Source organism: Hippocampus comes, unplaced genomic scaffold (genome assembly GCF_001891065.2).
Source record: "Hippocampus comes isolate QL1 unplaced genomic scaffold, H_comes_QL1_v1.1 scaffold104, whole genome shotgun sequence".
Lineage (NCBI taxonomy): Eukaryota > Metazoa > Chordata > Actinopteri > Syngnathiformes > Syngnathidae > Hippocampus > Hippocampus comes.
In genome coordinates, this window is record NW_017806072.1 from 2191228 (window position 1) to 2205725 (window position 14498).

At 40.8% G+C, this 14498-nt stretch overlaps 1 protein-coding gene across 3 annotated transcripts in view; it reads right to left on the reverse strand.

Moving 5' to 3' along the window:
- Positions 1-538: 538 nt before the first annotated feature.
- The window catches only part of slc1a2b (solute carrier family 1 member 2b), a 38369-nt gene continuing 24409 nt past the window's right edge, over positions 539-14498 (reverse strand). For 2 of the 3 annotated variants that reach the window (XM_019894069.1, XM_019894068.1), the window contains exons 3-11: positions 10964-11116; positions 10156-10406; positions 9414-9561; positions 9172-9298; positions 8799-9032; positions 8521-8715; positions 6608-6742; positions 4500-4743; positions 539-2511 (exon numbers count right to left, since the gene is read on the reverse strand). In XM_019894069.1, the coding sequence (XP_019749628.1) occupies positions 2440-2511; positions 4500-4743; positions 6608-6742; positions 8521-8715; positions 8799-9032; positions 9172-9298; positions 9414-9561; positions 10156-10406; positions 10964-11116 (1559 nt within the window). In that variant the 3' untranslated portion in view covers positions 539-2439. The remainder of the gene's footprint in view (positions 2512-4499; positions 4744-6607; positions 6743-8520; positions 8716-8798; positions 9033-9171; positions 9299-9413; positions 9562-10155; positions 10407-10963; positions 11117-14498) is intronic. The other variant, XM_019894070.1, reaches the window with a different exon arrangement.

The window sequence follows — 14498 nt, forward strand, 5'->3', positions numbered from 1 at the left end:
CAGCGATAAAACTATATTCCTACAAACCATTTCATCATTCCCCAACGGGGAGAATGGATGAAAACAAACACCGACAACAAAACACTGTAGACTACAATATATACACAAAAGTGCAAGGAGGCACTTCATATATCATGCTTTTAAGATAGTGGTGCAAAAAAAAAAAAAAAAAATCATGGGAACACCTGATGCTTGTCGTCATGTTTTAGTCATCAAACAGGCATGTTTGTCTTGTCACCATCACCTTAAAAAAAAAAAAAAAAAAAAAAAAAATTTGTTCACAATATCAGTCATCATTTCATTTTATTCATGCTTCTAAAATAGTTTGAACATAAACGTGGTCCAACTCTCATCATGATCGTGCTCATGGCCTCCTGAACGGAGAAACTTTGTTCCTGGAGGAAACAAAACCATATGGTCTAACTGGAAGGGCCCATTAGGGTGTCAGCGCTGTGCTCTTCAATGTTTTGTCACCTCGATGGTTTGTATAAGCGTGTTCATATGCTAATGTGTGCCACAAATGTGCATTGTCGGGTATGGAAGCCCACTACGATGGCTTGTGAGCGAACTCAGCAATACTGAGTGGTGCAATAGGTATTTTGTTAGCTTTTCTATTGTTCCGTCGACATTTAGTCGTGTGCCTTAGTGTGACGCAGACATCTTCGATGCCGGGTTGTCATTAAGCACAAATGGAGAGAAACAAGACAGGAAGGAATAACAAGAAACAGAAACAGAATTCTCACTCATACGGAATAAGAAACACAATTGTCTGTTCGTGCCGATGCTTATTTGAGGGATCGAAACTAATATTACCTGATTTGGGTGAAAAGTGAGGGAATATATGTCCACTTTTCTGTGGAGTGAAATCATGCATATGGGCACACAACTGCAGCATCTAGGGTTTGCAGAAACAGTCTTGGGCTCTGGCGGCTAAAAATACGGAATCGTTTGCCTTTGTACAGCTGGCAAAACAAGAATCTTCGGAGGCTCCTCAAGGATGAGTATAAATATCTCTGGTCTGTCTCTGTTTGTGCATGTCAACAATCCCATCTGACGTCCATTAGCTGCACTTTCTCTCATCTCTGTCTGTGTTTCATCCAAACTAATGTGATCCTTAGCGCAGGTAGAGGATCCGTCAACCACCGGAATGTAACATTCAGGCGGGAAGCCTCTGCACATTGTCAGAGTTAACGTCGGGATGCGTTGTGCGATTAAGCCATCGTTTCCTGATAGGAAGAGGTCAGGTGAGGAAGTTAGCAGGATTCCTGCAAAAGTCTTCTTTCTAATTTTACAGCAGTAAACGTCGAGGCCTGAGAATCTCCAGTTCTCTCTTGGAACCTATGTGCAGTATTTGCATAATTTTGAACGTGCCGCCTGCGGGCACTTCAAGTCGATGGCTCGATAGCTTTATTTTGTGCCGTGTGCTTTGTGCTTTACATCATTTATTGTTTGTGCCATCATGGATTTTAGACAAGCCAATTCATCATTGGCGTTCCAATCCAAATTTAACTTTAATGTCATTGGTGTCACTCAATTATTTTGGGCAGTGATATGCTGTCTTTTAAAGGTGGAAATTTATTGGAATTAGAGATTGTGTCAATTTAAACAGACATTAATTCTGGTCTCCAATATGACTGTGGCAGTTTAAGCACCTTTTTAGAATATTTCCTCCTGCCTGTTCGGTCCCGGAAACTCACTTCACCGTTCTTCTGAATGCTCGAACACACACACACACACACACGCACACGCACACGCACACGCACACAAATGCCCCTTTCCTAAATTAAAGTGAATAAAAAAGGAAACACATAGTGTTTTGAATTTGTCTTCATGGTACGATTTGTGCTTTAATGTTCCGTCATAAATATTGTGCTATAAGGCTCAGTAGAACTTGCCCCTAACCCTTTCATCAATTCTGGCAAATACTTGGTAAATGTAGCCAGGTGCATTCTGAGACTAAGAATAAACATGATCTTGGCAGGCGTGCTTATGATGGCACGAAAACGGAAGTGAAGCGAGGAAGTGGTCGCCATGACGACTCCCACTCTCGTTACAATAATCAATCTCCCTCTGAGGTGCTTCAAGTGGAAGCGTAATGTATTGCTAGCAATAGTGTGTTTCTCACGTTTTTCTCTTCCTTCCCTCCTTTGACATTGAAGTGTATTGTGCAGGAGTCTGCTATTAAGGACATAATTGTGCTCGAACAGGAAGCGCGTACCGCTGTTTCACCGTTAAGTGAATTAGTAGTAGTTATAAGTCAGAGAGAGAATTAAAAAAAACACCTTAAAGGGACTACTAATAAAGAAAAGTAGACTACATCAAAAACATTAGTAGTTCTGTTCATATGACAATTTTTTTTTTCATTCACTCATTTTTTTTTTCCCATCACCAGAAAGGAAAGCTTGTGGAGCCCAGGAGCAGGAGATCTCTGCACTGCCATTATTCATGTTTCCATGGTTCCTCCTCAACAAGCGTGCACTCCGCAGCAGAGTAGTTTGTGGCAGAGGTTACCTGCAAGCAGTTAGCACGCAAATCTAAACAACACGTCTGAGAAAAGGACGCAACACTCTTACATCCACGCATTTACATTTGGGAACTTGGCACCACAGAATTTGCAGTGCCCAGAGGCAGTTAGAATTAATTCAGCTTTTGGAAATGTGCCACTAGGGAACATCTAAAGTTGAAAGGTCCAGAAATTCTACAAACTAAAATTTGAATTGATGTGGTGTGACATTATTCTTGTGCGATCTCAGTATATTATGAAAAGGAAAATATACGAGCAGGCTCGCATTCCAATGATAGAAAGCTGGATCAAAATCAGCACCTTTTCTTAACGATGTTATGTTTTACAGTGTTGAACAATTTTACAGTTGACAATGTGCAAAACTGCAATTCCTGAGGCACATTGTGCCTCATTCATCAATAAGGTGTTTTGATATTAACAATTGTCGACGTATTTTATTTCGAATAAGGATGTTAAATTCAATTCATTCGAATGAAGACTTTATGATGGCGAAAGACTGACCCTTTGAACAAATTATTTAAAATCCAAACAAATCAGAGCGCGACGAGCATCAAGGAGAGGACTGTGTTCAATCTTAGACGTTCCACTTAAACTGGAATATCATGATGACATATATACTGTATAATCAATATTCAGGTAAATCCACTGATTTCCAGTAAATATGATTAAGAAGCTAGAATGGTGGTTCACACATTCTTTTTCATTTTGGGTTCCATGATCATGTGTACTGTTCATTGCAGTATTTTGACAAAATATAAGCAACAATATATTTAAATGCTATGAATGGAACTGGAACTCCCAGATGGCCGCTGATGAACATGCATATAGTGGTCGTATGAATGGAGGCACCTGAGGACAGACCAAACATTTAAAATAACCAAAACTAAATATACAGTACATGAAAAAAATTGCATGCAAAACTGTGGCATGAAAGTGACACAAACGCTACAGATTGAATGCACGTCGGGTATTTTGCAAACCCGCTATATCATGTCCACTTTCAGCAGGTGAGTCATGCCATGAACAGACAACAAATTAACCAAACTAGACAGAGAAGCAAGTGGAAATAGCAAGCCTTTGGTCTGTTTGCAAGGGGATGTAGATTATCACTCTGTACAGATTGCTGGTGCCAGTGTTACCAGGCAACACCTTCCATCCTCTAATAAATGAATAGGATACATACATGTTGGTGTTCATGCATGTGATACATGTGTTCCTGTATTGTTGTGAAACCTTTAACACATTCAAATAGAGGCCTGAATCTGCACTGTTTTTACACCACACCAACCCTCGCAATTAGGCCAAACCCGCTTTTGTCTAATTTACGAATCCCTGTGCGGTAATGACTCAATGACTGTGTGGTAGGTGTGTCTCGGGAATATATGAGCTGCCAATTATCGGCAACATTTCCCATCTTTGGATTTCAAATGCCATTGCAGCCATTGGAAATCTGTTAATAATTAAAATGAGATATAATTAGATGAATGGAAGGGTCCGCGTGGGACACTGCACACAGGAAAAGAAAAAGTGTCTTTAGCAACTGAGACAAATCAGGGGAACATTTTCACATTAAGATGGGCTTTAAAAATGGATGCAGCGGAAACTTTTGATCGATGTGAGATCCGCTGATCCAACATTGTTCAGTGATGGCCTTTTTGAGCCAATTCACAACAGATTATAAGCATCAGAAAATGCACATGATGCTTATCAAATGTGCTGCGACAATTTGATTTCTTAGAAGTCATTTTGAATGAGTTGTTTTCTACACATTGACGAGACAAAAGCCGCTGTTCCAAAAGAAGTACAGAAGAACATGCATTGTCCTCATGCATCACTTGAGTTATCAAGTTAGTGTGTTAAAGTCAATGAAACAAAGGTGCAGTGAATTGAAAGAGCCAAGCAATAATGTAGGGTGACCGTGCAATAAGCGAGATGGTTATATACAAGTCTCTAGATCAGTAAGCATTAATTGTACCTTGCACTCATCTACTACGACAGAATTGTTAGCATTTGCGGTAGGCGTTAAGACGCACTGGTTGGAATTGTTTTCGTGGTGGTTCTTCATCTCGTCGTAATACGACTGGGTCTTTGTCATTTCAATGTCGTCTGATTTAGCCGTGTGCGCATCCAGCTCTTCAAGCTCCGCCTTGGACATGTGGTACACGATGCCTGCACCGTAGGAGTCCCCAACCACATTCACGGAGGTCCTGAACCGGTCCCTGAGGAGACAATTTGCATTACAAGAAGAAGCAGGATTTTGAGTTGCTGTTTCCGGATAACACAAAGCTGTGGCTGCTCTGCAGATCAAGACTGGATAGTGGGCAGCGCCCCACCAGATTGCATTGGATTTCATTCTCTTTAGGTCATATAAATCGTTTATTTAATTTTGAGATTCAGAGGTACAGTTTGCATTCAGAAACATGTCAAATATTGCTTTAAGTTAAGCGTGTGTCTGTCTTCCTGTCCTTATTGGCAGTCTCTCCTGCAACTGAGTGAGGGTGACTGCCATATGTCATTTTTAAGCAAGCAGTCAAGTTACAAAATGTTATGAATGGTATTGAGAAAAATCGTTTTTTTTTTCTTTTTACTGAAGGCAATCGAGACCTCAGACACAGAGAACACAAGTGGTAAAACGCTGTACGGTGATGGACTGAAATCACACAGTGCCTGCAATGTCCCCCTGTTCAAGAAGGCACATGTAAAGGCCTGCATTGTCTTTGCCAAAAAACAACTAAATGGCTCAGAGAAGGCTTGGCAGAATGTGGTGTGTTCAGATGAAACGGAAGTTGAGCTATTTGGCATCAACTCGACCCACCGTGTTTTTAGATTGAAAAATGACCCCAAAACACCACAACCACAGACAAACCCTAGAAGTGGAAATATTGTTTCGGTTCTGTTTTTCTGCAAAGGGTACAGACCAACTTCAGCACATTTAGGGTATCGATAAAACTAACTTTTTGTCAGAACACTATAGATGGGTTGTAGATGGGTCTTCCAGCATGACAGTGACTCAAAAACATCTTACCAGGGCTGCAATGGACTGCTTGCGGAATATTCATTTCGTGGTGTGGACTAGTCTATCCCCAGACTTCAACCCAATAGAAAACTTATGGAGGGTGCCAAAGACTTGAATTTCCAAGTGGTAGCCAAGAAACTTGAAGAATTTAGGGATTTTCTCGAATTGGAATTTGACCAAAACCATTTCTGGGTCATGTGCAAACCTGGTGAACAGCTAAAAGAAACATATCATCTCAGTCGTTCCCAATAAGAAATATAATTGGTATGCTAAATACTCACCAAATATTTATTGCACTTAGTAAAAAAATGTATGAGAGTTGATAAACTTTTTTTTTTTTTTTTAAATACATTTTTGGCTGAAATGTACCTTTGGCCGAAATCTTTTTCTACAATAGATCGACAGGCGGATCAGTGCAGCATCTGCTGCGATGCGGACTTTGTATCGGTCTGTCGTGGTGAAGAAGGAGCTGAGCCCAAAGGCAAAGCTCTCTATTAACCGGTCGATCTACGTTCCAATCCTCACCTATGGTCACGAGCTATGGGTCGTGATCGAAAGAACGAGATCCCGGATACAAGCGGCTGAAATTAGTTTTCTCTTCAGGGTGTCTGGGCTCTCCCTGAGAGATAAGGTGAGAAGCTGAGAATCCGGGAGGGGCTCAAAGTCGAGCCGCTTCTCCTCCACATCGAGAGGAGCCAGATGAGGTGGCTCGGGCATCTGATTAGGATGCCTCCCTGGTGAGGTGTTCCGGGTATGTCCCACGGGCAGGAGGCCCCGGGGGCGAACTAGGACACGCTGGAGAGACGATGTCTCCCAGTTGGCCTGGGAACGCCTCAGGATCCCCCGGGAAGAGATGGAAGAAGTGGCTGGGGAGCGGGAATTGTGGGCTTCCCTGCTGAAGCTGTTGCCCCCGCGACCCGACCCCGGATAAGCGGTAGAAAATGGATGGATGGATGGATATAATAGATATTCAAACATATATATTTTGGACTGCTCGTTTCTTTGCCAGTAAGCAAACATAACGGTTTCAACGTAAGCAATTACTACACAATGAAACAGAGACTCACAGAAGCCAGTCTACAGCAACTAGCAGACTGATGTCCTGGGTTGGCAGCCCCACAGCAGTCAGAATCAAGAGCATGGTCACCAGTCCAGCACTGGGAATACTGGCAGCTCCAACACTGGCCAGAGTGGCTGTGAGACTGGATGAAAACACAATACGTGAAAAGACAAATACAAAGTCAATAATCATTCTTACACAAGCCTTATATTGAAAAGCCTTATACAGAAAAGGACTCCAAATGGTGCTACTATGAATAGCAGCAACTCAAAGGCTTTCACGTGAGTGATTCATGTTCAGAAGTGCACAAATGAAAGATGAAGGGCTTCAATTACAAGTGGGTCGAATGATGTGATAATGAATTCTCAAGCTGAAGGTCACTCAGTATTGACTCTCACTATCAAGCCAATGCCAATTACTTAAAAAAAAAGATATTTGGAGAAACCAGTCATTTTCGTACTGTGTATTTGTTCTATTTCTGTAGTTAAAATTACCTTTTTCAACACCTTTTTTTTTGGTATACAAAGCTTTTGTGTGTGTGTGTGTGTGTGTGTGTGTGTGTGTGTGTGTGTGTGTGTTGTACCACTTGTCTTTGTCAATAGCCCCAATCCGCTAACTCAACCCCGCGTGTTGACTTACACCTTCTTCCCTTGCTTTGTAGTTTGTTCACCGTCCTTCATGTTGCAATTACATTAGTTAGCCGTATTTGTATTTCGCCCTTTGTTTCGCTTGGTCCTCTCATTCAACATTGCCTCTTTTATTGCTTGAACTTCTGCTCTCAGAATTTTGCCCTGATGCTTTTTCATGTTTCTGATTTGTATTTTTTTTCTTTACATTTTACTACGCAAACTGTTTGTATATGATTTTGCGTCCACCTTCTAGAAATATTCTGTCTTCCCTTACCAGGAGGCAACCACAGTTTGCCTTTCTATAAAACCGAGTAATTGCAGCCTCATAGTTCACTCCAGAAAATGTTGTACAGCAATTTGTATACCTCAACTATTTGAGCTAATTTGATTCAAACCGACCTGTTCTTGCACCAGTCTAGTGGTTCTTTTTCAAAATAACAATCAGCAGCAATCGAGCAACATGTTTGGTGCAACTTTAGACTTTTGACGAATTTGAAACTCCCTCCTGGATGAGTGGGAGATGTTGACCCCTCCATGTCAACATGCTTGGTCAAAGCCATTGCTGGCTGATCTGTAACAGTTTGTGTGGAAAAAATGTAGCTCTAACAACAAGAGTCTCTGTCCACTCATTCTTGCATCGGTGAGAAAACGACTGAGTCTGAGATTCTTTGACTTCAGTGCGAGTAGCAGACAAAGTTTTGTCAACAGCCTCAAGCAGGAACCACGAACGGCTGCATGGATAAAATAAAACATTTTTTTTGACTGAGTAGAATTCATCCAGATGGAAATCTGCAAGTTATTAGTGGTCAGTTTGCAGAGGCAGTGAGACAATCCTTCTGGGACCAATGTTAGGATGTGATGCATTGTGCCAAATTTCCTCTGTTTTGATAGGACCTTTCTAGTTTGGCTTCCTTAACTCCTCTCATAAACCATCAAGCTCATTGTCCAGGATTATGACATCGGTATGTGTTAGGCACACACCCACTAAAGATTTAAAGAGAGGAACTCTGCACCTAAAATGTAGCATATTTGATTGAAATGTTGGTGTGTGTTTCTGTGATGTTTATTTATTTTTTCCCACAGCAGTTTTGCAATGATAATCATAATTCACGATGAGAAAGTATTCATCTCTAGTCCCTATAGGACAAAATTGTATTTTTATTTACCTATTTTAGACTGTTGTGAGGATGAGCAGCTCGGAGAATGGATGGATGGATGGACTGTTTTTTTTTAAACAGATTTATTGAATAGAAATGTTCGGCACTGTTTATCACTATGTATGGTTTCTGACCTAACGGTCACAATCTGACCGGGGTCCAGGTGGACACCGTTCATCTGGGCAATGAAGATAGCAGCCACGGCCTCATACAGAGCAGTTCCATCCATGTTGATGGTGGCACCAACTGGGAGCACGAAACGAGTGACTCTTTTGTCGATTCCCAAATTCTCCTCCAGACAGCGGAAAGTAACAGGCAGTGTCCCGGCGCTTGGAATAAAAACATTATATGTTGAGGTTTGCCTATTAAAAAAAATGTAAGGACACAGACATCTATGATCTTCAATCCTGACCTTGATGCAGTGCCCAGGGCGGTGATCCAGGCCTGGAAGATCCCCAAGAAGAATTTGAAGGGGTTTTTCCTGACGATTACAAAATAGATACTCGGCAGGAAGATGGCTCCGTGAATGATGAGGCCAACAATCACAGTGACCATATACATTCCCAGTTGCCTGCCCACCACTTCCAAGTCCTTTATAGAAATGATCTTACCGCAGATCAGGCAGGCAATACCAAAGGGAGAATACCTGGCAAAAGTAAACAAGGCTTATATCTGCAGACATAGTACAACCTGAGTTTATATTTATAACGCATTTCAAGACAATGGAAGATCAGCCCAATAGTCGTTTAAATGTAGTGGTTGTTGTTTTTCCCCCCAATACTAACCACATGATCATGATGACAAGTTTCATCACAATCTCGTTGAGAATGTTGAAAAATTCAATCATCAATCTGGCCCGCTCTCCCATCTTGCCCATGCAGATGCCAAATGCAATAAAGAAACCAATCAGACCTGTGAGGAAAAGTCACACAACTGTGAGAGTTTGACAATGAAAGTGGACAGGAGAGGGAATTGAAATCAGACAAAACCGTTTTATTGCTGTCAGACTTTGTAATGTGATACAGACCCAAGACATTCATTCCACTCTTGAACTGCAGGGACTTTTTAATGGCAAACTGAGGTTCCTTGGTAATATTTGCCAACAGGCCCTCCATAGCAGTGGCATTGACATCTTCCTCTACAACCACCTCCACCTTCTTAGTCACCGTTTGGATCTAAAATGGAAATCCAATGTTCATTGATAATCTGGGTGATTATTACAGTGTGAAAACTCTACATACAGAAGGCCTACATAAATATTCCCACTCCCTCATTTCTCCCTCTCATTTTCTCCCCAGTGCCTTTGCATGAGCACATGATGCTGATTTGATATTTGTTCAAAACGTATTTCATGTTGAACACATATTATTGGTTTAACCTCAAAGTCTATTTGTAATGTGAAATTTGAGGAATAGTACATCTGAGAGTAAGAGAGAGTTCTGTCGTCTTGGCATTTTGTAGCCTATGTTGTTGATCATTTTTTTTCCTATGACTGTTTTCAGAGGATGCTCTATTTATTCCCAAGTCACTTCCAAATGGGTGTTCCAATTTAGCTCTTTGAAATCTTCCCCTCCCCCAAACCTCCTCTGAAGGAACGAATAGTAAGCAAAGCCAATATCAGCACGAATGATTGTATTTCTTCTCTGCCTCTCACCCAAAGTCAGCTGGGATACGCTCCAGCTCATCCATAAGCCTGAACATGATTTGGAGGAAAAACTGGATGGATGAATGGATGGATGGATGGGTGGATGTTTTTGTTTCTCACTTACCTGTTGGAAACAAGCCTGCACCAGGTTCTCTGGGAACAGGTTCCTGATCAGATCAAAGAAGGCATCCAAGCTGGACACATCATCATTCTTCTCTCCCTCTCCGAGATTCTCTTTGAGTTTGGGGTTTCCAGGGTGGATAACCAACACTAGGATGACTCCCAAAATGGCAGCGATGACAGTGGTGGACATGTAGTAGACCATTGCTCTGGTACCCAGACGACCACTAGATTTGGCATCCAAACCAGCCAGTCCTGCAGCCAGACAAAGACAGTGTGTGCTCACCGTTTCATACCTAAAATGGCTTTTCATGCACATAATGATGCTATATTTTCCTCATTTTTGTTCCATCTCAGAGCATCAGCATAGGCACAACGGCATATACATGTGTATATTCTAATTTGATCCTTAACTTGAAAAGTATCACATAATCTTGCCTTTGGTTATAACACACTTTTAGGTTTACCATGTTTAGCTGCATGCAAGGCGGAAAAAAAATATTTGAAAGACCTCTCATGCAAAATGTAGAGCATCGGTCGACTGTAACCACAAGGTTATAAATAGCACATCATCTGACAAGTCAAAACTGAGCATTACTATTTTTATAAAAGTAGAATTTGCAGTACAACACGACTGGGCCTCGTCAGGTTGTCCGAATTAGTGCAGTTAGTCTACATCTACTGAACTACTGTGGTGAAGTGTGCGGCAACTAATAACACTGATAAATCAAACAGGCAACCGGTTCTGAAGTTGATAACGTACAATGTGTAATCAAATGTCAACAGTGCCCTATAATGTGTATTTGGCACACCTGTGATTAAACTGGAGATGATAAGAGGCAGGATCAACATCTTCAGCATTCTCATGAGGATATCTCCAGGAAAGGCAATGACCATGACTATGTCCGGGTGAATTGGGGAGGCAACACGAAGCAACATCCCTGCCACTGCTCCTAAGATCACACCTAAAATAGACAGACAAGGAGGGATGTCGCAGTAAAGTCTACACAGGCAAAATTACATAGGAGTCACCGAAATATTGTCGAGACAAAAAATAAAAAACACATTGAAGTTATCGTTCACTGAAGATATCTGAGATTATAAGTAAAACATGAGCAATAATTTCCTCGATAAAGAACCATTTGTACAAGTCATTGTCAAGCTGCAGTCACACAGGATGTGACAAGGACTGATGAGTAGCACAATGGCGGTGAAAGAAATCCACTGACAGGCCAGAGTTAAACTAATGACGTTGGTGGCAGTTCTACTGAAGGGAGAACGATGTTGACTGACTGGCGAGCATAAAGGGACATACGCAACACTGTTACCCCGGTAACCATAGCCTGGGTTGTCAAGTGGCAGAGCAATAAAAAGCACGTGATTTTCTTTGTGCTTAAGTAAAGTGGTTGGTTGAGAAGATAAAACTGAAGACAATTGTTTGTGGAATAAAATATATCATTGTTTGTGGAGCAGCCATTTAAAAAAATCTTTTCATTCCCTTCTCAGCGTTTGTTTCCTATTTTATCAACACCATTATTTTATGACCTGCTTGTGGGATTTGTACGTGCCCATTGCCAGCTCTGGGGTTTGGCCTTTGGATCTTCCTATCTCACCAAGACACAAGCTACCCTCTGTCAGTCCCCCCCCCCCTCCCCCGCCAACACACACAGCCCAGTGCCACACTTCCTACTCTTCAACCTCTCCTGCCAAATTCGCACTGCCCAAGTGGAAGTTTTATAACACACTGGAAAGAGAAGCCTCCCATCTTTTGTTAGCTCCTCAATCCATCTTCCAGTGTAGCGGCGTCCTGTGGACTCCTGACGTGCAAGTGTTTTTGGATGCCACTCGATTTCCTGTGGCTTCTCTTTGGCCCATTTGCAAGGAACACCCCGCCCTGGCCCCCACTCCCTTTTCAGGCTCTTACGCGCCTCGTGACAGATTATCAATGATACTGGGATCTCACTCCTTCCGTGCAAGTACTGCCAAGCAGAGGTGGGGGACTCAAGTCACGTGACTTGAGTGGAATTGAAAACATACTGTAGGAATGAATCAACTTGACTTTCGCTTTGAGACACAAACAGACAAGAACTGAGCACACGCCATAGTCTTGCCTGTTTATAGTTTGAAAAAAAAAATCATCATTTACATTATAATTACAATTCGGTTTTTAGAGAAACATATATAGTTTTTGTCTACACCAAAAACCACAACACAGAACTTTACTGTCTGCGAGAATCACCTGCCCTGTCCCAGCCTTCTTCCACTTACACTCGCTGCTCTGTCCTTCGCATCCAAACATAGTTTGGGGCTCAGTCTTTCACATTCACAGCTACACCGCCTATTAGCACATACTATCTGTAGGGTTGTCACAATACAAAAGCTATTAAAAATGCATTCCTAATGCAACGCGGGACATTGTTATAAACACTACTCTAATAATATTCAGCTAATTAACTAAGAAAAAGTTAATTCGCTTAAATTTTATTTGGTAATGTATGTTTGGTCATGTAATAACCCTTTAAATTACTTTGGAGGACAAGTATAATTTACAGAGCATGTGTTCATTATGAGCCACCCGAGTGAGTGATACAATTAAAGAGAAAAAGGTGAAATGGAAAGCTCTCTCTCTCTCTCTCTCTCACTATATACGTATGTATTATATATATATATATGCTTCCAATCACACCTAGGTCCAATTTAGAGCATCCAATTCTACCATGCATGTTTTTCAGAATGTGGAAGGAAACCGGAGTACCCGGAGAAAAACCACGTAGGCATGGAGAAAACATGCAAACTGCACAGGAAGGCCATGGCCCGGAATCAAACCCATAATGTCTGCACAGTGTGGCAGACATGGTAACCAGTCAATCATCGTGCTGCTGTGTATAATAAACAAGATAATTTTATGCTCAAACTTTCCAGTGCCCTTTTATTTTTTCAGGTTTGACTGTTATTAAAAAAATAAATAAATAAAAACAAAACAGATGACTCTCTTCATTCTCAAAGAATTGTTTATGATTGTGGAGCACGAAGAGAAGTGCCTTGCTGCCAGACCATGTAGACCAAATGATATTTTTGAAAATGCAAGCCTTTGGCAAAATTGTTTATTGTTAGCTTCAGTTGTGAACATAGCTGGTTAATTTGCTGCGAAAATACACAAGTTTAATACTTGTGAATATTTTTTTGTTCCACAAAACTTTTTTAAATATTGTTCAGATATATGAAGCACTTTATCTTAAGGATTTGTTTGCATTGATGTTGTAGTGCAAAAAAGAATCAACTTATCCTGATCATAAGTAAGTTAGTGAATAAAACGAGAACAAGCTTGTTCTGTTTTACTTTGTTTATGCTCAAATATTAGGAGAACTATCTTGTTCATTTTTTTTTACATTTTGGAATCAGTAAAGCTGACTTGGTTTTAAAGTAAAATTTTATGAAACAGCATTCTATCGTGTTGATTTGGAGTTACCTTTAATTATTGTTTGTTTTTTATTTTTCAGAACAGCGGCGATATTGCTTTGTGTCGAATCATTAGGCTTTATATTGATACGTTTTTTAATTTGTGATCAATCTCAAATTGAAATAATGATGAAGTAATAATGATGGATGGTTGGCCCAGCTGTTGGCGAATGATGAATGACTGACCGTCAAAATTAACTGACATGCCCATCTGCGTGTGTGTGTGTGTGTGTGTGTGTGTGTGCGTGTGTGTGTGTGTGTGTGTATGTGTGTGTGTGTGGTAGTATAGAGATGTACAACTAATGTGGTATTTAAATTTGGCTTTGCAAAGTGTGCAAATTATTTAGGATTTCTTCAATAAGCCATCAAGGAACTTAATGTAAAAGTCTGTATTCAAACTAGTGACTCCCCTCTAAGTTTGGCCACAAAGTGAACAGAACGTGGTTTTAAAAATTTGGCTTAATCTCCAAAGTTAACATTTTTTATACAGTATATATAATGTATATGTGTGTGTGTGTATATATATGTCTGTGTGTGTGTGTGTGTGTATATATATAGCAGTGGCGGACCCTCAGGGCCAGCAAGGCCTTCTCTGCTGGCCTAAACATTCTCAGAAAAGTAAATTTACTTTTCTGAGAATAACATTAATTTCTTATTTTATTTTCATAAATATGTAAACAAAATTATTCTCAGTATTCTTTACGTCATATCATTTCCACTTAGTCGAGTGGCTTTCAATGTTATTTTAAATAACATTGAAAGCCACTCGATAAATAACTTATTTATTATGGTAGAGTTTTTAACCAATCATATTTCAGCTAGCTGTATTGCCAGGTAAATTACATTTGCTCGGGGCCTTCAGATTAAACAGAGCAGGCCCCTGTGCGC